The sequence below is a fragment of the Ostrea edulis genome, chromosome 3 (genome assembly GCF_947568905.1).
Source record: "Ostrea edulis chromosome 3, xbOstEdul1.1, whole genome shotgun sequence".
Lineage (NCBI taxonomy): Eukaryota > Metazoa > Mollusca > Bivalvia > Ostreida > Ostreidae > Ostrea > Ostrea edulis.
The window spans coordinates 69270381-69294382 of NC_079166.1; the positions used below are offsets into that span (position 1 = coordinate 69270381).

At 34.9% G+C, this 24002-nt stretch overlaps 1 protein-coding gene and 1 long non-coding RNA gene across 7 annotated transcripts in view; one reads left to right on the forward strand and one right to left on the reverse strand.

Annotated features, from left to right (window-relative positions):
• Nucleotides 1–5246, forward strand: part of LOC125677748 (uncharacterized) — a 59802-nt gene extending 54556 nt beyond the window's left edge. The window contains exons 1-6 of one of the 6 annotated variants that reach the window (XM_056158691.1): nucleotides 1056–1261; nucleotides 1616–1710; nucleotides 2867–3063; nucleotides 4049–4206; nucleotides 4317–4504; nucleotides 5078–5246. In XM_056158691.1, the coding sequence (XP_056014666.1) occupies nucleotides 1629–1710; nucleotides 2867–3063; nucleotides 4049–4206; nucleotides 4317–4504; nucleotides 5078–5124 (672 nt within the window). In that variant the 5' untranslated portion in view covers nucleotides 1056–1261; nucleotides 1616–1628 and the 3' untranslated portion in view covers nucleotides 5125–5246. Of the gene's footprint in view, nucleotides 1–1055; nucleotides 1262–1615; nucleotides 1711–2866; nucleotides 3064–4048 lie in introns of those variants that run through there. The other 5 variants (XM_056158690.1, XM_056158695.1, XM_056158697.1 and 2 more) reach the window with 5 other exon arrangements.
• Nucleotides 5247–5998: 752 nt separating this feature from the next.
• LOC130052773 (uncharacterized) lies at nucleotides 5999–23681 on the reverse strand. The gene is made up of 5 exons (XR_008801166.1): nucleotides 20486–23681; nucleotides 18848–18924; nucleotides 18596–18672; nucleotides 9060–12362; nucleotides 5999–6453 (listed from the first exon to the last, which is right to left on the reverse strand). It is a non-coding gene; the product is annotated as an uncharacterized LOC130052773 (long non-coding RNA).
• Nucleotides 23682–24002: the final 321 nt, after the last annotated feature.

Consider the following 24002-nt stretch of genomic DNA (forward strand, 5'->3'; position numbering starts at 1 on the left):
TATTGATACATAACTTCCCTAAGTGAAGAAATATTTGATATAAAGGACAGAGAATATTACTTTATTTTATTTGAATACCCACTTGAGCCCCTATTCTGGGTTGAACTCACGATCTGTGGAACCAAATCTCCCAGTAGCATGCAACCAGTGCATGTACATATTAAATTCACTTTTTATTCAGCAAAGTTGTCATGATGTGTGTTAATGGGATCTATTTAGAAGAAACACAGTTTATCTAGTATAAAGTTTGCTGACACAAATATCTTAAGGATGAAGAAAATAATTAATCAGCATATATATTTATTTATATTTTACGACAACCATAGCGTGAAGAAGGCTTGTCATATTAAATCAGGTCATCAAATGCGTAAATAATCGTATTTACAAACAAAACATCACCATACGTTTGCATGGGAAGTGATTAACCAAATTAATATGCATATACAAGTAAATTGAAAAGGAGGATTTTCAAATATATTTACACTTTATTAAATCGAAAGAAATAGTACGAAAAATGCACGAAGTGTATACTTTTTATGTTCTACGATGCATTTATAGTGTTGAACGAACCAATTCGTTTGAATCTCTTTAACATGAAAAATTTATATTTTACTAAACATCATGTACGTTGACATGGGGTGATTAACAAAATTATCTTACGTATTAATTCAAAAGGTGAATTTTCAAGCAAATTTACATTCTAAAAATGAAAGATACATACTAAGATAAACGCATTTAGTGTGTGCTTTTCAAGTCTTATGAATACTATGGAACGAACCAATTGCTTTTGATTTTCTTTAACATTAACATATCTTTATATTATGTTATTTTATTTTAGCAAATTTCTTACTGAACGTTGTGTGCACGATATGTTGTATTGAAGGAAATCGGAAAATAACATATTATTTTTTACACAAATTCTGTAGTTTATAGTAGTGTCACAAACAAGGTATTGCATAATGTTAAAACATAAACAACTAGAATTAACTTATTTTTGATTGACCGAGCATTAACGCTCATTACTCACGTGACAGTATTTCGAAATGTACTATTACGTCACATTTAGTTACTTGAAAAATATGGTAACTATTGCAAATGATTTATCAAAGTAATTATTGTAATGTTGTACGCAAGGACGCCATGTGATGATTTTTGGAAATAGGAAGGATATTTCAGGAAGGCGGGGTCAACAAACAGTGGTGTCTATATAAAGAGATCGAGCTAAGTTTCAACAAACTACTGGATTTCTGTATATCCCAAGGTAATAATTTTATTTTTGAACAACGAAATTATCCGGTTCCGAGTATACATTTTTTAGAATATTTACACCACTTATATCTCAAGATGGGATTTTTTATGTTTCATATTCGAGTCATTTAAGATGATATATGAATGTTGTTTCAGGGTTTCTTTTCTACTTATGTATTTTCCTCAATGATCTCAAAATGGATAATGTTAATGTGGGATTTTGGGGGCTTAAATTTAATGATTTGTGTGTTAGCAAATTTTACCATATTAAAGGTCAATCACTTTCTGAAGCCAAATGTCGCTAGTATGCTATGTTCTGAGATCAATGGTAATGCAATGCAATATTTATCAATTTGTGTTTGTTCAGTCAGATTTTCAATATGCAGTGTATTTCCTGTGTGTTGATTTCGCTGGGTCTGGTTGCAGTTTTGACTACAGATATCGGATATGGACATGAAGATAGTAAGTTATGATTATAGGAGTTATTAGATTGATCATTATTCGTTGTCTTCACCTTTCATACACCATATAGGGCATATACCAAGTCTTCCAATATATCAGAGAAATATGAACAGGATAATCAGGTTTTTTCAAAGGTTTTTCTCGATGGAAACTGTTGTGTGTGGGAACTGTAACAATGTCTTTCACATACATTTATATGATTTAATTGTAAATAACAAACTCTCAATCACACGAATTTCAGTATACAATTTCCTGCATTTTTTCATTATATACTGGCATATATAATGATAGAAAATAACACTGTTTAAAGATACAATACTGTAGAGAAACAATCTTTTAGCCCTCGTTAATAAGTATACATATAGAGTTCGCTTATGAATAATATCACTGTTTGTTATCTTCACCTTGCATTCTGCACAGGAATCAAAATTTTGAATACTTTCCAGTCTAATAAAATAAAACTCGCTGGTCATAAACGTTTGAGATTATATAATCTGAAATAAATTCGTTCGATGCAGTGAGTCTAATGAATTTTCTACCCGTTTTTCAGCAGTGAATTTGTTTTACATTTTCAACACAAATTCAGGAAAAAATGTATATGACCTTTGAAAATGTAGCGAAATACTCTTGTGTGCCTACCAATTCAATAAAATTACATTGTTCTGTCGTTAAAGTCGTAAAAGACGCTTGTTGTCGTTAAAGATATAAAGCGCTCTTTCGTAAAGACAATACACATCGCTTCCGTCATTCTATCCCATGGAGGTCCGAGTTAGAATAGGTCCTCAGTAGTCCTTGCTGATCATAAGAGGCGGCTAAATGGGGGCGGTCGTTCGGATGAGACCGTAAAAATTGAGGCACCGTGTCACAGGGAGACGTGAAACAATATACAATCAATCAACTAGTCATTCTTTCTGTTATTTGAGTTACCTGGCAAGCATATGTCTCACATATATGCCCATGGTGATTTCACACTCCTAATCAATTAGAATTTCATTTCCTGGAAAATAAACGTTTGAAAATGATTCATAGCAACAAAATGACCTTATCGTTACACTGTGGTGAAAAGAATGGATTTTCAATTTACAAAATGGATGTCGCAAGATAATTAAATACAAAAGTTAGAATCTTTTATACCGTCTTCATCAATTTCTTCCAGGTTGGCAATTAGTATTTCATGCAGTCCAAGGTAATGGTGAATCTGTCCTTGATGCCTGGAACACAAAGTCACCATCACAATGCACTCCTAATAATGGCTGCCTTCCTCCGGGTTTTAAGCTGGATCACTGGAGGGATAATGCAAAACATCTGCGAAGTCCTCTTATAGATCAGTGGGAGTCATTCAGTATTAAGAAGGTGTGCTATTTACTTCATAATTAAACACACGTTTTGGTATATTTTATGATGTTTCCTTCAAACCCTGAAGCGTACTGTTACACCACCCCAAACCGTTCCGTTACTGTTCAGTTCTCGGTACGAACAGTTTCGAATGTTCCCACCTAAGAGTAACAATCGTATTCATATCAGACTTCAAATGAGTAAATGCTATTATTATTTTATATTGAATGCAGTACATGCTTGCAAATATCCCAATGTGGAATTTAAGTGAAGTATACAATGTATGTGTTTACTTTCCTTCCCCTTCCTTCCATTTTAAAGTATTCATGATTTTAATCAAATTAAAGTTTTATTCGGGTAAGGAATTTCGTTTACCCCCAATGTCTCTGTATCAATAAAACGTACTACACATGTCCAACATGCACGAGATTGAGGTCAAACCTTTCATGGAACAAAGCGTTCTGCTCTTGCTGAGAACCGTTCCATTCAAACTTTTGAGCGTTCATTCCCCAAACAAAACTGACAGTTCCCAAACTGTTCACTTTCAAAACCGTGTCCCCGTGTCGCCACTGGCGTTGGTACATTTCTGAACCCCCACTTTTACTGTCGTAAGTGCTAAGAACACTTTTCAATTTGTGCTACTTTACTTACAACTGATGACATCTCAATGTGAGTGAAATATTTTGAACAGGACGTAAAATCCGCAAACAATTAGTACATTGTGATAAAAAAGAACGTCTAAAATATTTAATTGTCTTCATATCATCTAGAATTTAGGATTACATGTTGAATTAGAAGGATATAAATGTCAAATCTAATAAGTTATTTGTAGAGGTTTCATGTTTTTAGCATTTGGCTTTTCAAATGTCTGCTGCGTGTCAGTTTCATATCAGACGAGAAAGTACAATGTAGAGAATATTTTTCCAGCGTTTCATGTTTCGGTTTAAGCGTTGCCTAATCCATAAAAGATCACTATTACTTAATTAAGTGAGTGTATTTTCAGATCAGAGTGGAACTTGGTGGACAGGGGAAAACATTAGCTTTCTTGGAATTTGATGGGAGTGGAAGCAACAACAAAGACTGGTTTAGCAAATCAAGACTTCTCCATAGTAGTTGGTCCGATCTCAAAACCGCCAACACTAACTACTTCTCTATTGAAGGGTACTTGATATTGTATTTAAAAAAGATTGATTCTATGACATACATGTGTCGTTTGCTTTCATCATTCATACGCTTCAAGTTTCATAAACACAATTGCTATTTTTTTTTAGACACGACAGAGATACAAATCCTGTTAAAAGGCACTTTTTTGTCAACCAGCGTTATGGCGGGTGCCCCAATGATTCTGGATGGTTTGTAGTTTTAGACAAGACCAATGAAGTATGTTCATGGGCGAAAAAGGGAAACTTCCCAGCGTTGCTGTATAGTAAAAGTTCAAAAGTGGCAAACTGGAATCAAAGTAAGTGATTTTTAAGATATAATGGTGTCATTAAATTGTATAGCTATTTAACTCTGTGGCTGTATCAAAGAGGAAACACTGTTGATGGGTTGGTGAATTCAAGGAGAGTCCATCACTGTTCGTCATCTTCACCCTTCACATTGTACTATTTACTCTCCCATAAAAGAATTTACTTCGCTGATGATTCAAATTTACGTTTCGGATAAATTGCAAGATGAATAAAAATTAGGGATCAGTGACTGATACTGAAGCCACAAAATATTACTAATATTCAACACATTTACAGTCTTTATGAGAAGAAAACTTTGGTATATGAAAGTTGAATATAACGAACAGTGTGCAATCTCATAACTCCTTTAAGGAATACAAATTAAAGAGTTGGGCAAACATGTATAGGATATTTAGAATTAATCAACTTTCATTATCTTCGCCTTTTCATATCATAATTAATTTTAGTTAAACTCCATATCATTTGTATGTGTAATTTGTTTTGACGGTACCAACATGTCTTAATATGTATCTTAGCACACAATGTACCAACAGAGCCTTAATAAATTTACTTTCTTTCTTCAGGCCCAGGAGTCGCTGATGTGATGAATGTATACATCCAAGCACTGTAGCTTTCAAACCTTAAAAGTCTTACTGATTATGTATTTGAAAAAAGTTAAATCTACTCATCAATCTTTCTTATACTACAGCTTGAGTAACAATAAATGTGGTTCATTAAATACTTGAAATTGGAGATGACTTGTGTATTATACTCTCAACCTATGCACAACAATCATACCTCATTTGTTTTCTCAATCAATGTATAGAAAGTATTAGTGTGGCAAGAATTTCATAGTCAGTTTTTTTTTTTTTTATTTTGCGCAAATTTGTTCATCGCACGGTTGCTAAGATGATTGATTGTATATTGTTTGACATTCCTCTCGAGAATATATAGTTCATACGGAGATGTAACCAAGACCGGTAAAGGACTTCAATGTTAAGCCTACCGGTATGCTTTTCGCTTACGGCCTTTGAAGAGTGAGGGTTCTTTATGTTACCTCATCTTTTTTTTAAGGTCATCCCAGAGGATCCATGACATTTATATGCGGGGCGAACGCTCTACCTCTTGACAACCGGTTAAGAAGACATATAGACAGAAACCTAAGGTTGAACTACCAATAGAATTACATAACATCTGTACGATATAAAACATTTACATTTGACTCTTGCATACCCGGCAAACTAGTTTCTATTCCATTGGTTTTGTGTATCAATCGAATACTGATTCAATTACAATGTACTAACTAGAGCGCATAAACATATCGTAGATAAATTACAACTATGACACTAAAATGACATACATGATAGATAATTGACAACAAACCAAATTAAGTATGAATTGATTCAACTAGTTAAAAAGAGGTCGGATTGATTGGTTGTCACAATTTGGACTCGAGATAGGAAAAACTCCTCAAACTGAACATTGACATGTGAAAAAGAAACACAAACGAGAAATAACTTTATTCACACAGAAAGGATACAAACAAAACCATTCACACTCTACACTCTCACTAGCACTCAAAACTTACAAACTCAAATTACACAACATATGACAATAAGCCAATGTACTTTGCTTTAAGATAGACAGTCTATTTCATGAAAACTTCGACCAGTATACAGGTAAATAGAACGTTCAATGGTTCATTGGTTCACAATGCGATGCTCACACATGGTAAGGATACTTGCACATGTTGTTTATGTCACCTCTTGGTATCCATTGTTGTAACACGCATTTCAGAGATTTCGCATTATAACTCATCCAGGTATAATAAGCTGGTACATGTAGGTGAAGTAGAGTTTGGCAATGCTAGTAGTACAGGAACACTCACATGCAGTATAAGCAGACAGAACCAGTACATGGATTACGTGAATCGCCTCAATGCGTATACATCAGAGATCACCTATAATAATTGTTCATGGTCGTGTTATAGTCGGGATTTCTACATATACAAATACATCTTAACTCTATAACAACATTAGATTAACGAAAAGAATACATGTAATTGCGCATATATACAGAATATTTACACTGAGTAAATAATCGCAGAAACACACTTACTGTCATTCCACACATGATTTCACACAGAAAAAACATCACCATCAACACCCAGAATAGCACCACCACACAGGACAGTTATATAACCACACAGGTTTTCAGACCGAATAAACGGCACCACTAACACACAGAACGGTACCATCACACAGGACAGTTCTATGACCACATAGGTCATTTATGTGACAACACAGGTCCACAGACATGGCTTAAGCGCTCTCGTTTGAAGGGCACACCTTCTCGACAAATCGTGCTGAACTGAATCTGTCATCAACATCATATACCTGATTTGATTTCCAATTTGGATCAGGATTTTCAGCATCTCGTGCACCATCTAAATTTCCAATGATGAAATCGTAAACAGGATTGTTCATGCATAGTGCCGTGAATTTACCTGATAGATAAGGTGTGTTCACAGAAATGCATGCTTTTGGAACCGTTCTAACAGTGCCGTCAATAAGAACACATTTCATAGACTTACCAGTGAACTGATCTGATGAAATTAAACTACGTTTGACAACTACCCCGCTGCATCCACTATCTCGCAACACTTGGACAGCGTTTGAACCAACTTATCCACTAGAGATCGGCATATTATGACATACACGACATGCACCCCCAATGACAAATAAAATGTGACCACAACGCAAAAATGACCTGATTATCTCGTCACCCAGTTTATCCGAAAGGATACACAAAGAACCTACATGATTACCGTGGTTTGAACCTTGCCTATTATATGTCTTGTCCCTTTCACTATCTCTATTCGGGTTTTTACTCCCTTTATTAAATTATTCTTTTTCTTACATTCGACCAAAGCTGCGCCTTTAACTCCCCTACTCGATTTATTGAGTCTGTCCACATTCATAACATTTTCTTTCACTCTTACTTGTACCAGAGCATTCACCTTTTTGATTACCGGATAAATTCGGATTCTCAACTCTGATTTTAGATTTTTGACTAATTTTCTCGTATGTTAATGACCCACTACCATGAGCTTCTATGAAATGTTCTGGCAGTCGCGTCATTTTTTTAACATTCTTGGGGTGATGTTCACGCAAAAATGTAGCTAATGACTTACTACAGCTCGAAATAAATTGCTCACGTAAAATAAGACCTTTCAAACCTTCAAATGTTTGAGCAGAAGTTCCATCCATCTATGCAAATAATTTTCAAGACGAGCAGTATATTGAGGAGGATTCTCACTTTTCTCGGGTTTACTACCTCTAAACGTATCATGAAATCCCTCTTCAGACAACCTAAACCTCTGCAACAGAGACAATTTAAGCTTATCATAGTCTGATGCATCTGCAGGAGATAACTTAGAATAAACATCAAGAGAAGTAACAGTTAACAAAGCACTCAAGTTAATTGATCAAGTATCTCTAAACTAATTAGCATTGTTAGCAAATCTTTCAAACCTCTGAAGGTAAGCATTTATGCCATCTTTCTTATCATCAAAATGGGGTAGCTTTGGTAACTTCGCACGACTTTGCGCTTGAGTACGCCTAGCTGATAAGTATTAGATTCCTGTCTAGTACCAAGTTCTACTGCATAGGCCTCTGACTTAACCCTTTCTAACTGTATATGTCTATCTAGTATGGCCAACTGACTCTCAGACTCTGTCATAGATATTTCCAGACTAAACTCTTCTCTTTCTCTGCTTTCTTAGGCGCCTGTTCTTTCTCCATCATTTGCAATGTGAGCTCTTTTTCATTTTTTCTAGCCTCTCTTTCCGCAGCTCTCTCTTCCCTTTCTAATCTCTCTTCCTCAGAGTTTCTCTCTGCTCTCTCTTTCTCATTCAAGTATGCAAGAAATGAATCTCCTGATAACCCTAACTTCTCACTAATTTCTGCTAACTTCTGAATTTCTTTTTCCATGTTCAAAGTTCAGTAAGTTGACGTAAGAGATTCAAGTTTGAATGAAAACGTTGACAGGTTTTTTTTTATAAATATAGTTGCACTCTCATACAGGTTATGGCGCACAATTAGGGACAAAATAAGATAAGTGACTATGTACAAATTGTGACATTGGTTCTATATTGTTTAACGTCCCACTCGAAAAATTTTCATTCATATGGAAACGTCACCATTAAAGGTAAATGACTGCAAAATTGCTTGTGGTCTTTGAGCAGGGAGGAATATATATTGTGTCACACCTCTTGTGACTCAGGGTCTTCGTTTTTTTTTTTTTTTTCGGTCTTATCCGAAAAGGTCGGTGTAAAAACCTTTAAAAAAAAGGATCATTAAAAGGTACTCAGAATCTGATGACTTAGATGAATCATCAATTTGGCTTACAAATTTTTATTCTATTTCGCTCAATATCCTTTCTCTGTCAATCTCAACCACCTGTTCTGCAAAAAGCTATATCTAACTTGACACAAGAATAAAAGCTAGATAACTTAGAATAATGATAAGATCATATGAAGAATATCAGTGAAACATTACCGTTTACCTGATCAGGATATAGGGCTCACGGTGGGGGTGTGATCTGTCGACAGGGGATCCTTATTCCCCCTAGGCACCTGATCCCACCCCTGGTGTGCCCATGGGTACGTGTTTGTCCAACTATATATTTTGTATTGCTTATAGGATTTATGAGATTGATAACTGTTCGTTATTTTCGCCTTTCATTACATCGCTAGCCATTATTCATTCTGGTAAAGTCACACAATTTGTTCATACCACCAGGGTGGTATGACTTCAGTTTTGGCATTCAAAACTTCTAACATTTATGCATGTAAGATACAGATGAAAGGTGAAGATAACGAACATTGATCAATCTCATAACTCTTGTAAGCAATACAAAATAGAGAGTTGAGAAAACACAGACCCCTGGATATACCAGAGGTGGGGTATCCTCTGAAAAAAAAGTATAAAACATATGTTTATCTTTCATATCACGTGACGTAGTTATGGAGATGAACAGTTAATTCGTCTGCTTGAACATTTTAAAAGCAACAGTCATAACAACGTGATGTTCAGCATCTTCAAGATTTCGGCCTTTAAACGTAGATGATGTTATAGAGCTAATGAAAATAAGAACACAATGGTGAAAGCAGCTAGTAATCTTAAATTACTGACGGAATTTCTTCTAAGAAAACAAAATAATGTGATTCATTCAATACACCCAATGAACTTAATACTAATATATCCAATTTTATGGCATATCGCAAGCTATGCTATCTATATCTTGCAACTTCCATATGTTTCCTCAATGTATATGAGACTTGAGTCCTTGTAGGTTTGGCAATTTGGAAACAAAAGTAAAATCCATGTCTATGTTTATTAACAAAAACCGCTTTGAATCTCTGTTTACACACTGTATTTAATATCAATAACAATGCTCCTTTGAAATGAAACGTGCGATTTTGACTGCATGGGACTTAATAGAAGATCAAATGACTTCGAGCTGCACCGAAAGACTTCCTCTAGATGTAGGACAAATGACGTCACGCGTCATCCCTATGTTGATTTATAGGACTAAAGTCTCATTTTCATTACGTGTAGGTTTTATATATACTATACTTAAAGTATTGGTGATAAAGTTTATCACTGTTTATTGAAATATATAATGAATAGATCAGTAAAACAAGAACTGTTCTGTGTGTATGCAGGCATGTTAACAACTCTAGGTGATTTTACTCAAAGAAGAATCATTCTAATAATATTCACCCAATCATTAATCGGTTGATATTCTGTTAGCAACATAGTTGCCGAAATTAAGGTCGTAGAATCCGATTCTGGGGTCATTTTTTATGTATAACGATAATTCAATCAATTTGAAAATTTCAATATGGGAAAACCAAAACTTAATAAGAAATATGAGAGAAAATTCTCTTTTATGAGTAGTCATGAAATATTAAGGTAATTCCACCCGCGAGGTTGCAAAAACAGGTAAACCCTAAGCAAAGTCCTGGGTTTTACCGCTTTTTTGCAGTCCTCGGGTGGAATTAACTTATGTTTTATAGCTAATCATAAGAGAGTATTATACGATAGTGTTTTTTAAATGCGGACCGAGATAGGATAGTTAAAGGTCTAAGCGCAAGAGTTAGGCTTGCACAGAAAATGCCTGAAACCATCAATCCGTCTGCTAGAATTCTCATGGACACAGGTTTTCTTCCTTTATTAGTTGACCTGCTTTGTGTTCTTTTAGGTTGATTTTTTTCAATCGCCTTTTTCATGAGGAGAAAATATGTCTTTTTATGGCCTTAAACTAATAATATAGATATGTCAGTGACATTCTATCTGTGAACAATATTCACTTTCAATCATGAAGATGTGAAAATAAGAGAAAAATGATCAAACTCATCAACACTGCACAGAGTACATGATGGTATTCACCGTTTTACTTCGAGTGTAATTTTGCCGATATTTAATCCATCATGTGGGAGGATCACTGAAGAGACAGTATTTGTCGAAATGCGCATCCCGTGCATCAAAATTGGTACCGTATAAGTTTTACATTATGACCCCTGGGTCGATGCCTCTGCTGGTGGACTGTTAGTCCTCGAGGGTCTCTACAGCCTAGTAGCTAAATACTTCGTTACTACTTTGAAATTACGGATGTATATTTAATTGCTGTTATAAAATTTAGAAATTCATTTCCAAATTAAGGAGTATCTCCCTCACACATACCCCTTGTCTTTAGACGAATTTGACTCCACTTTTTGGGCACACTGTTTTTCCCTATAATAGTTCTAAAACTTCATTTTTATTTCGGATTTCAAACATTTCGGTTGAGCATCACTGAAGAGACATTATTTGTCGAAATGCGCATCTGGTGCATAAAATTGGTACCGTATAAGTTTTACACACTAGTAATTCAGACCCATGGGCTAATTTGATAGTTTAAGAGAACCAGTTGTTATAGAACTATTTACTTCGAAAATTACATACATATAGCAAATTATCATTCTAAAATGAATTCATGAATTTTCGTATTGCTGTGTATGTAAAACAATCTTTTGGCAGATTTTGATCAGGTGTTTTTCATTTAAAAATGTGTCGGTGATAATTCAAACATAAAATCAGTTTTAATGAATATGGGTAGAATAAGTTACCTTACTAGCTATATAGGAAAACCACACGTGACACATGCTCTTCTACTAACTGGGTGAAGGTATGGATGAGTAAATGTTCCCTTTGTTACAAGGAAGAATATACGGAATTCATCATTATAAATAAAAGCAGTAGCTATAGTGCGTACAATTTCGTGTTTTTGAAAAAAAATGAAGAATGCGAACAGAATCATAATTTTCATAAAAACACAAAATTACCATTAGGGCAAACATGAATCCCTTCCTACGCCAGAGGTGGGATCAAGTGTTTAAGAGGAGTAAGCATCCATTATTGGCGGGTTACACAGGCTGTGAGCTTTATACTTGATCAGGTAAACGGAGTAATCCATAGTCAAAATTAGTAAACAGAACGGTCTAAAAATTGAGATGAAACACTTGACTCACCTTTACCTTACGTTAACAAACAATTATGTTCATATCATATATCTACCAAACTTTACTCTATTCCATTGAGAGTTTTCGATGCCTTATTTGAAGATGCCAAATCTAGTCTCTACTGGGATTTTTCCACACACGAATATAGACTGAACTCTTATGATTATGGATGTTGTCAATCAAAAGTTTATTAAACTACCGCGGTTGATGGATGATTTTCCTTTCTCATCCCCAGTTTTTCAATTGGCGATAGAACTTCATCTCTGTCATGGATTCTGCCAAAGAGTTTGCTAGACGATGGGCTAAATATGAAAAAGAAGAGCTTGATACCTTCTCAGAACAGATTTTAAGTATAACAGGAAAATCTAAATCTAGTATTAGACACATCAAAACAGAAGTATCTACTATATATAATTCTGTGTTTAATAAACCAGAAGTAATAAAAGAATTATATAGGTTACCTAATGAATAGGCTTTTGTTCCAGCTGACAAAGCTTGTACAATAACATCCTTGTGTTTGTTCGTAATGCTCATTATTACAACTTTATTTTAAACAAAATTGGCATTAATTCCACTTCGGTAATCGTACTTATGCTCCAACGTCCCTTTCAAAATATGAATTTCAGCAAGATCATGCTTCAGTTTAGAAACATTTAATTTATCCTTTAATGATATGGATGAATATGATTTACCATACCTAAAAAGGATTCCCAAACTTCACAAAAACTCTTACAAAGATAAGTACACTTGATGCATTAAGTAAATGTTCTACCAAGCCTGTATCTTTGCTCCTCACCAAAATATTGACAGCTATGAAGGAAAAAATTCAACTGTTCTGTGCCACAACATATACCAGAAGAGTTGTAAATCAAACGTGTATTTTAAAACAATGTCTCAAAAAGTATTGGTAAATTTAAATTCGCAAAACTTCTCAAATTAACAACATCAAAACATATGACTTTTCAACACTTTACACGACTATTATTCCCGATAATTGAAAAGTAGACCTTTTGACAGTTGAAGCAACAACAACAAAAAATGCAAAAAGGAAATATTCGTATCTAGTGTTCAGTCATCCAAAAAATTACTTTGTAAGACATCATTCTGATCCCACCCATAAATACCCTGTAGTTGAATTAAAAAATATGATGTTCGTCATAAACAATATCTTCGTAGTATTTGAAGATAAGATTTTCAAAAAATCGGTTCGAATACCCATGAGCACGAATTGTGCTCCTTTGTTAGCTGTCTTGTTCTTATATTCTTATGTGACATACTTCAATCACAATCTTCTTCATCAGAAGAAAAATTATCTTCCTGTGGCCTTCAACTTGACGTTCAGATATATCGACAACGTTTAATCTATCAACAATACTACTTTCATTCATATGTCGATTTGATATATCCCCGTGAACTCGATATAAAAGGCACTGCACAGTCTTCCACATGTACTTCATGCTTATATATTTTATTTCAAATTAATATTAACGACAAACTAAAAACTCAACTTTATGACATACATGCTTCCCCGTCTTTATGCAGCAATATTCCATCATCACCTGGATTTGGTGTTAATATCTCTCAACTCATTCGATACGTAACAGCTTGTTCTGAGTATGATCAAGTTTCAAATCGAGCGAAGCTAATGACAAATAAGTTGATGATACAGGAGATTCAAAAGTCTCATTTGAGTACGAAGTTTGTCAACTCTATGGTTCTTAAAATGTTCTAATATGCAAATACGAATGGTCATTAAGTCGAAAGTTGTTTGTTTCTTTTAATCGTAAGATCATTCTTTTAATACTGTGTTCGGTCAATAGTATATTTATGAAGTTGATCATCATTCGTTATCGTCACTTGTTCAGTTTTCTAAGCTTTCAAGAGGAAACCTGAAAGTTAGTAAAAATATCATCTCCATTATGATAAGGGTTATTATCAGTCTAATGTAACTATACCATATTCTCAAATTCAGATGAATCGCAAAAAGACCAAAACACCGATTCCATAAAAACGCCAGCAATTTCAGTGAAAGTATATCAGAAAATGTATGGTAGATCCTGGTTGGCACACAGAATGAAACGATGGTATTGATTCAATATTAGTGAATAGATATTCTGTAAATGAGTGTTTTTCTTCAGAATCCCCTTTCTTGAAAAGGAAATAATTATTGGACATTTAAAATGCATGAACTGTTTTGACAAAGTTTGACACAACGTCCAAGCTTAACACACATTTACAGATTACATTGCCTTGCATGCACCTCTATTTGGTCATATAAAGAGTTCTCTTACAACAACGATACTTTTGATAATAACTTTAATGCAATACCGTATATGAAAAGAATTTAATATGTAAACTAACCTTTGCAGTGTCCATATTAACAGACGTGAAGTTTATACTTTATGTATTTAGATATTGACTGAATTTTTTTTTAACTAATACAGTGTTATCTAAGTATATCTAAACACCGTCAACACAAGCTTTTATCTTTATTATCATGCGCAGAGTCATGATTTCTGCATCCATTATCATTGGGTTTGTTCCAACTAATCTGGTGTATCAGCAAATTTCAACTTATTTTAATAAAATATTCAATTATTCAGAATTTCGGAAGATGAACAACGGAAATAAAATATAGATTAAATACAAATCGATTTTGTAACACTTTGGAAGTTCCGTGCTTTGCACTTGATTACACAATTAAATAGATAACGTTGGATGTCATGAATGATAGTATCAAACAATATATTGCATAACTGAAATTAGGATTATTATCATTGATTTCAATGTCTCATATTGTGCTTTATCTGGCCCTCCACATACCCAGTGTCCAGTCGGCCCAATAACGTTACGTACATGTATTGCATGTACCCTGGTAATATAACAGCGAGTTAATGCTCTTGTTGCAGATTTCATCTGAAAATGTGAATATCTATCAGAAATGACAATAAAAGGAAATATCTTGTTACAATAACATTCTTTATTCATTTAATAAACTAGAATATGTCATGAATTATCTTAAATATAATACAATAGAAACAGGTATGGTATAGGGTATTTCATGATGCAAGGTGAAGATAACGAACAGAGACCAATCTTATAACTCCTACAAGCAATACAAAATAGATAGTTGGGCAAACACGGACCCCTGGACACACCAGAGGTGGGATCAGGTGCCTAGGAGGAGTAACAATCCCCTGTTGACCGGTCACACCCGCCGTGAGCCCCATATCCTGATCAGGTAAACGGAGTTATCCGCAGTCAAATCAGTTTGCCAAGAACGGCTTAACAAATGGTATGAAACACGTCAGACAGTATGTGACCCAATGCGAGGTTGTATTGACGAACTAGATCGTTATAAGGACCATAGAATACTTATCACTTCCATTAGTGGAACTCTTCAAATTAAAGGCGCGTAAAGTCGTGCTACCGGGACAGCATACGTAATCATTACTTAGGCATACATAATATAAATTATGGTATCAGATACATATTATATATAACCGACTGCAAACCACAACACTGATTAAAATTCTAAAGTCATTTAGGAATTGATTATTCTTACAAGAAAACAGACGAACTTATTAAACTATGTGAGGGAGTGCAGGTACTAAATCTGCCAAAGCTGACCGATATAAAGCATCAATCGCAAGAACTGTGAAGGGAAAAACCTATATGCACATCCAACACAAGAACTTTTCTTGTAATTAATGTGATTAATATGTTTTTAAAGTTATTCTGTCAGACTATGAAGACATTCTATTTTATCATACAATTAGGACAGGTTCATATGGCATGGACTTGGTAATTGTACACGAACACGCACCCCCCCCCCCCCTCAATTTCCATATTTTAGAAAAAGTTATATATATGCCAAACTGCATTTTTTAAGACGTTTATAACACTAATTAACACAACTAATGCGTTTCCAAACTGCATTTAAGCTATTTTGAAAATTACAAAATATTGATGGATTTAGGACAGAGAACATCATTGTTTAGAATTTTTAAAATAGGTGTGGTGGTGTTTAAAAACATGTAACATTTTTAATACGATTGTGTTAGAATATTTGAAAAATGCAGTTTGACCAATGGTTATTTTATTTAAAAATACACCATGTATTTTAACTCTTAAAAGGGGGGGGGGTGGAGGAGTGTTATGACCGTTTCGTTTATGTCCCAGTAATCTCGCACTTGCTCGCGAGACTTGAGCATTTTCTTACCAATGACGCACAAGAGTCATCAAAGAGCGATAACTCTAATGAGCTGGTAATGAGAAGTATTTGCGAAATGCTGACTTCAATCGAGACTGTTGAAATCCCTGTACCATCAACTTGTTTGTCAGTAGCTTACCTCGATTTAAAAACTCACTATACCCAGAACAAGCTCTTGCATATCGAATCAGAGATATATAAACACCATATGCAGGTGATAATGGAATATTGCTACATAAATATGGGAAGTTGACGATGGAAAAGCTGAAATCATCCCGTTTGTCATACAGTTGAGTTTGCCGTTAATGTCTACTTTCAATAAAATATCTAAGTGTGAAGAGGAAGTGGACGACTCTGTGGTGTCCTTTATTTCGAGCTCACAGGGATATATGAAATCGACATATGAATGAAAGCTATCATTGTTAATAGACAAAACGTCATCAATATATCTAAAAGTCGAATTGAATATAAATATATTAGTGAATATAACGAACATTAGTCAATGAAATAAAATAACAAAATCAAATCAAAATAGAAATTTAAGGCATTGGGGAAACTAAGACCCCTAGATATACCAGAGGTGGAATCAGTTACCATTGTGAGTAAGCATCCCCTATTGACTGATCACACCCGTCGTGAGTCCTCTATCTCGATCGGGTAATATGAGTAATCTGTAGTCAAAATCAGTGTTCAAAGAACGACTTCAATGACGTTTTACATTTGATGCATAAAATCTTTTCTTCACTCACAATATATATTTAAACAACATTTATTCCTAATGGTTTTTTCATGAATTCTGTAAGCCACTATATACTGCGGCAGAAAAAGGCCAAATAAAAGAAATATATTATTCGTATAAATTGGCAAATTTTTGGACAAATCAGTAATTTGTTCAGACGAATAACGATTTGTTCGGACGAAATAGAATTTCGTTTTGACGAATTAGCCATTTGTTTGGACGAATTAGCATTTTGTTCAGACAAATTAGTAATTCATTCGGACGAATTACCAATTTTTTCGGACGAAATAGAAATTCGTTCGGACGAATCAGCTATTTGTTCGGACGAATTCCCCTTTTCCTTCTTTTTACATGCTAAAATTCTTTTTGGTCCAGCAACCCCCACTCCTTTTTGGCTGACCATGATCTCCCCCCTTTCATAAACGATTCTACGCGCCTGCTCGTGTCTCATTCTCAATTTCAAAAGCAGGGTGGGACAAAATTATGTTTGTGTCCCTCCTAACACTTTTGGGATCCTAAACGAGATTCTCGTCTTTATGATAAATGTTGTTTGACAACATTCTCCTGTTAATTTTAATAACAGAAATTTCTGTTCTAAAAATGTTATTTGCTATAAAGAAAGGTATATAAACTTTGGATATCTAGATCTGCGTTGACTAAACTTTAATAGGCTCTAATTTGGCGCATAATTGCATTATCGTCGGCCTGTACTAAACATTGATCTCCTTATTGAATTTTTTATACTCCGTTGTACAGAAAATTTTCATCTCATATATTTTTACACTTACTGGATAAAAATCATGATAACACAATTTTACAGTAAAATAGAATCCTTACAGATACAACTCATTTTGCTTTAAATTATTGATTTCCAAGTTAAATTGTCCACACTTTTTAACTTTAGCCTAAGCATGCACCTATCCCTTTCCCATTTTTTGGATTGTATCCTATTCAATTACCATTTACGCCACTGATTGTATGTGATAATACATGCATAAGAAAGTATACATGCATAAGAAAGTATATATAATGGGATTGGGGTAAAACTTAATGTGAAAAAAGCCATTTGATTAGGCTCCAGCCCTCATGCATTCACATGTATTAACCGTATTCACGTGACAAGCCCGGGGGAGGGATTGGGGCCTACATGTACCTCAAACGTTAAGACTGACCAGCGTGTAGGGATTCCCACCATTTGTTATCTCAGGGGTTTGGGGTGTGATTATGTAGTTCACCGTATTTACCGTCGCCATCTTCATGAAAAAAAAATTATATAAATTTTTTTAAAAGAATCCCATCTCAGCGTGTGCCTCAATTTAAGTTTTGTGCTCCCCTACCACTACTTTAAGAAGTTTAACTACGGCAGTGTTGCATTATGGCCAATTTGTCCGAACAATTTGCTAATTCGTCCTTTTTGAACCACGGCCATCATGACTCTAATTAAAATCAAACAGTGGAAAATCAAACGAATGTGGAATTTGGCTATACATGATTTGCTAGACACAGACAGGTTGTTATTGTATACGTTGATGACAATGAAGAAATATAGGTGACTTGCTTAATTTGTTTTGTAGCATACTTACCGTGACGTTATGTCAGCCCAACATCGATTCTCCGCCTCGATTGTTAAACTGGAATAAATTCCCCCTTGGTGTTTTGCCTATAAAGTAAAATTTTGTGCGCTTTTATAAATTTTAATAATAATAATAATAATACTTTTGGGACACATCTTATTATAATTACTATAGAATTGATATAAAGATTTTAAGTAATAACATATATTTGGTACAAAAATGGTTATATGAATGTTATATTTTACTGTTATCTCATTTTACCTCAATGTAGATTGTTAGAACAGTTTCTAATTCAGCACCGGATGAAGTGCCTGGAGGAGTAGCCACTTTAATCCCTCCTGTATCAAAGTGTACTACATTTTATGAGAAATATAATTTCGATGCAAAATGTGTTTGTTCATTATTCATTAATTGGAAGTTGTATACATGTTAAAACAATGAAAAAAAATCATGATGGAAGAAATAAGAAAAAAGTAGTTCGATTTTCTTGTTAATAGTTTTTATAGATGTCTGTGTATTTGTGCAATTATTCATATTGGATCAAACTTTGTTGATTAAATTGTTATTTAAATTTCGTTAGAACCATAATACGCATTTGAAGCGACTCGTGTTGGAGAACCACAATCCTTTGTTTCAAGTATGTTTGTTTTTTCCTCTATATGTATGGATTTATTCTGTGTTAATGCACAAATCAATACCAGTGAAATAACAGTTTTGTCAATACTCAACGGAAAAGATACAGTATTTTACTGCATTTAATTGCATTTGCACTATACAGTGTTACCTCGGTATATCGCCACCCCACATACCGCCGTCGAAATGTGTAGACCGGATTTCCATACACGCTAAAAAACCCGTTATAACGCCAATATCGCCTATTATCATTCCTCATCCGTTTTCAGGAACAAAGGGTCAAATTGCCTTTCTAAATCCCCCGATAACAATGCCAACGACCAGGGATCTGAAGCCCTAATTATACACAATTGGTCTGCTCCGCTGAATCAGAGCGAAACTAATTTGCGATAACATACTCTATCCAAAATTGTTTTAAATTTTTTTTTCAGTAGTATTGCCTACGCATGAACAACTGGAAAATGAAACTACCTGATGTACTACCGACTTCAAACTTCCACCAATGTTCGTTTGCATACTATCCAAATCTTTATTCAATGAGACTTGCTATGAACTGCTGAAACATTTGTGTGCCATGTGACTTTTGTGTGTATTTATGTTTGTGATATCACATGTCTTTGTTCCAGAAAAAAAGTTACAGCCATCACATGTGTGTTTGTCAACCACTCAACCTATTCAGTCGTCGTAGAACCTACCATGTCACAAATGAAACTCATGTAGATATGCTGACGCGTATTGCAAATGTACAAGCGCAGAATAGGCATTTTTTTAGCAAAGTTTTAGGAGGTAAAGCAAAACAACTCCATGCATTTAAAAAGTTCTTCTTTTTCACATATAGCCCATCGTCTGGCATAATATTTGAAAGAATTCTTGATAGTGATGAAGTTCTGTCTCCAATTGAAAGGCCAAGGTTCTCTGTATTTAGAACCTTTAGAATGTGAATCGGGGTCCTCATTTTCAGCTATATTAACATCACCAGTAATAACATGTCCAGCTGGACTATAGTTGAATGAAGATGAAGAATAAGAACACGTAAGTGGATTAAGGATAAGATGGTCTATATCTAGGCACTGCAAAGTTTGTTTATAATCAAAATGTTTGGATGCAATAGTAGAAGTATATATCATGAAATATCTCAAAGATGATGCCTGACGATGGGCTAAATATGAAAAAAGAAATTGATATATTGTCAGAATGGATTAAAAGCACAAGAGGAATATTACAATTCCACATTAGACATAAAAACTTCATAACAAAAGTACGTACCATCTATCCTTCTTTGTTTAGTAAACTAGAGGTGATAAAAGAATTAAATAGGTTACATGAAAAATATGGGTTTTTTTTCAACTGACAAAGATTGTAACAATATTGTCTTTGTTTGTAAGGCTCATTATCATAAGTGTATTTCATATGAACTTTGCATTAATTCCACTTTAGGTAATCCTACTTATACCTTAACTGTCCTTTCAAAACGTGAAATTCTTCAAAACCATGCTGCAAGGTTTAGACACATTTATTATCCCCGTCAATGGGTCAGATGAATGAGTTACCGTACCTATACTGGATTCCCAATATTCACAAAAATACTTACAAGAATTACATTCTTTGATCCAGTAAATGTTTTACCAAGCCCATATCTTTGCTCCTCGCGTACATATCAAAAGCTGTGAAGGAGAAACCTCAAACGAACTATGCAAATACGTATGCCAGAAGTGGTGTAAATTAAATGTCGATTCTAAAAGGTTTCAAAACTAAATCTAAATTTAGATTTAAATTTAAAATCACAGAACTTTTCTTAAATCAACAACATCAGGACGTTTGACTTTTCAACACTAAAGATGCGACCCTTCCTAACGATAAGTTAAAAACTATACTTTTTGTAATCGTGGACAGAAATGGAAAACAAAGATGTTCATATCTAGTTATCAGTTATTCAAGAAATTGCAAAGTCGGATACCACTCTGATTCCAAGCTCAAGTACTCTGAAGTTGGGATAAAGATATGCTGGAGTTCTTCATTTACAGTGTCTTCGTGGTCTTTAGTAATTGCGTTTTATAACAATCTGTTGGAATTCCTGTGGGCACGGGTTGTGTTCCTTTGTTGAGTTTGTTCGGAGGCTTCTGCGTGAAGAGAAGGAGTCTATTGCTGTGACCATCAATTCGACATATTGATATATCGACGACGTTTTATCTTTGGAAAGTAATAGTTTTCAGTCATATGTCAATTCAATGGGGTGGGGGACAGCGCAGAGTCGCGCACATTTTCTTCCTGCTCGGCTGTTTTGTTGGAGATTAATATTGACGGCGGGCTGACACCTCCATTTTGTGGCAGGCGGGGTAATTTCGGCTTTTCCATCGTCGACTTCCGGTGTTTGTGTGGCGGTGTTCTATTGTCGCCTGCGTCTGGTGTTTGTATATATCGGCTGGTTCAATGTGCATGGCTTGTTTTCCGTATGATCAGTTTTAAAATCGAAATAGGCTACTGACGAACAAGTTGATATTACAGGGGTTTCAACAGTCTCGTTTAAAGTTTTGTGGTTGGTATAGCGATCTGGTTTGCCAATACGACCTATCATTGGGACATATGCTGTCTGACGTGTTTCATTCCAATTATTAGGCCGTTCTTGGCACACTGATTTTGACCACTGAAAAATCCGTTTACCTGATCGAGATATAGGGCTCACAGCGGGTGTGAACGGTTGACTCCTCCCGGGCACCTGATCCCACCTCTGGTATATCCAGGGGTCTGTGTTTGCCTAACTCTCTATTTTGTATTGCTTATAGGATTTGTGAACTTGATCACCGTTTGTTATCTTTGCCTTATACATAAAAAATTCGATAACTCCAATGAAAACAGTTTTTAAATAAGTGAGGGGTTGGAGATAGGTATTGCATTTTAACATTTTCCCACGTTTCATAGTATTTGTATTTTATTGTATTGATGATCCGAACGTTTTATAAATTGTGATAAACGGTTCTATCGGCGTTAGCTAATCAGATGTTAGGAACGTCAGTGGTCAGTGTAGGGGAAGAGAATTGGTCATTCTCTAGCTGCCTTTCGTGCTGTTGATACAGCTCTGTTTCCAGTGCTCAACTCAGGCAACACTAACTCGAGAGAGCCAAGTAACTTGTTTAATCTTTCTTGTGTTTTGCGTAAGTGACCGTAACAAGTTCCAAACCAATCCTAACCAATTTATTTTTTAACATGGAATGGATTATGAAACCGAATCATTTCAAATCGTTTTGAATCATGAAGCCTAAAATGAAGGTCTGTTGTTTTGAATCTGCCCCGTCAATGACGTCGTCCAGATACTATAATGGTCTTTTCACCTGCTGATCTCTACAACTTAGTGATTTCTCTCGTTTCCTTAGTAAAAACGAAACCAGTTGTAGCTTAACCAAATGGCAAACCTGTGTAATTTGTATACATTGTATTTTCTTTGTCAATAAAATCCCAGATATATCTGAATTCTTTTATCGACTCTGTTATGGTGATACGCTGACTTCAGATAAAAATGTTTATGAAATTATCCTTCTCAAACAATACCCTGGCTACCTCAGTATTTTCGTACTTGAATTTAAATTGAATGAGGGAAAACATTTATATGATTTCAGTCTAGAACTTGGAAGATTTGAACACTTGGTCACACAACCCTTGGATATCAACTTAGCAATTTCAAAGAAAGTCCAGATTCTGTTCCGCAGACTAATTATTTTTCAGTATGACCTTCTGGGGTTCAAGTTTGAAAAGTAAAATATAACCCTTTTTAATTACTGCGATAACATTCTTACTGACTCCTATCCTTTGCCAATGATGGACAGACTCGCGTAAATATCAAACTGGAGATTTAAGTGTAAGATTTAATCACCTGTAACATGCCTGAGTAAATGTAATCTACTACGCTCTCACACTCATTCATAACTTTCACGGTTGACTAATTGTATTTCAAAACATTTATATACTTCATTGAATTTTACTTTCACTAGATTGCAGATGCAAAAGATTAAAATCTTCACTTATCTTTCTGTTCCTCTGGACATTCCTTTTTCCAATGGCCCTTGTCCCCACAGCCAAAACAGGGCCCTGGTTTCGATGCCCCCGACGAAAGTTTTTCAGAACTGGATCTAGGTCTTTGTTTCAAACTAGGCGTATAACGACGTGTCCTCCTCTTCTTTTTGTCCTCCTTTAGTTCACTTTCCGCTCGGGTCTAAGCTTTAAATTTACGCTTCTCGCCGTCTGAGTTATCTGCCATGGGATTCTACTTGTACATTTCTACTTGTGTACTACAAGCGAGCCAGCTTCAGATGAATCGACTAATTTTATCATTGTGTACCTTTGTTTCATAATCGCCATACCTTGCGATAACTCTTCACGACAATGTAAAACATTTTGCTCTGATAGCTTTCCCATTTTCACTGCTAAGTGGCCGTAGGTCTCCGTGAGTTTGGAGAGAACTTTAGTATTATGTTTAAATCGCTCCTCACTCCCACGTTTTTTAATTTATAGGTATTCATTAATGACTCCTCTATTTTCGATAACTGCTTGTCCGCTATGGACTGATTTTATATTTGCATGCTACTCATTTCACTGGAAATCATGCTCTTAATTTCTGTCATCAGTGTGTTTTGACAGTCTGTTATAGTATTCTGTATTTCGACATGTATCAAATGTTTCGTCTCGGCGTCCATTTTGGTTTTAACAGCACGAAAGACGGCTAAAGAATTATAATTCCTTCGGCGCGATTTCACAAATTTATATTTGCGTGTTTTGTTATTTAATATAT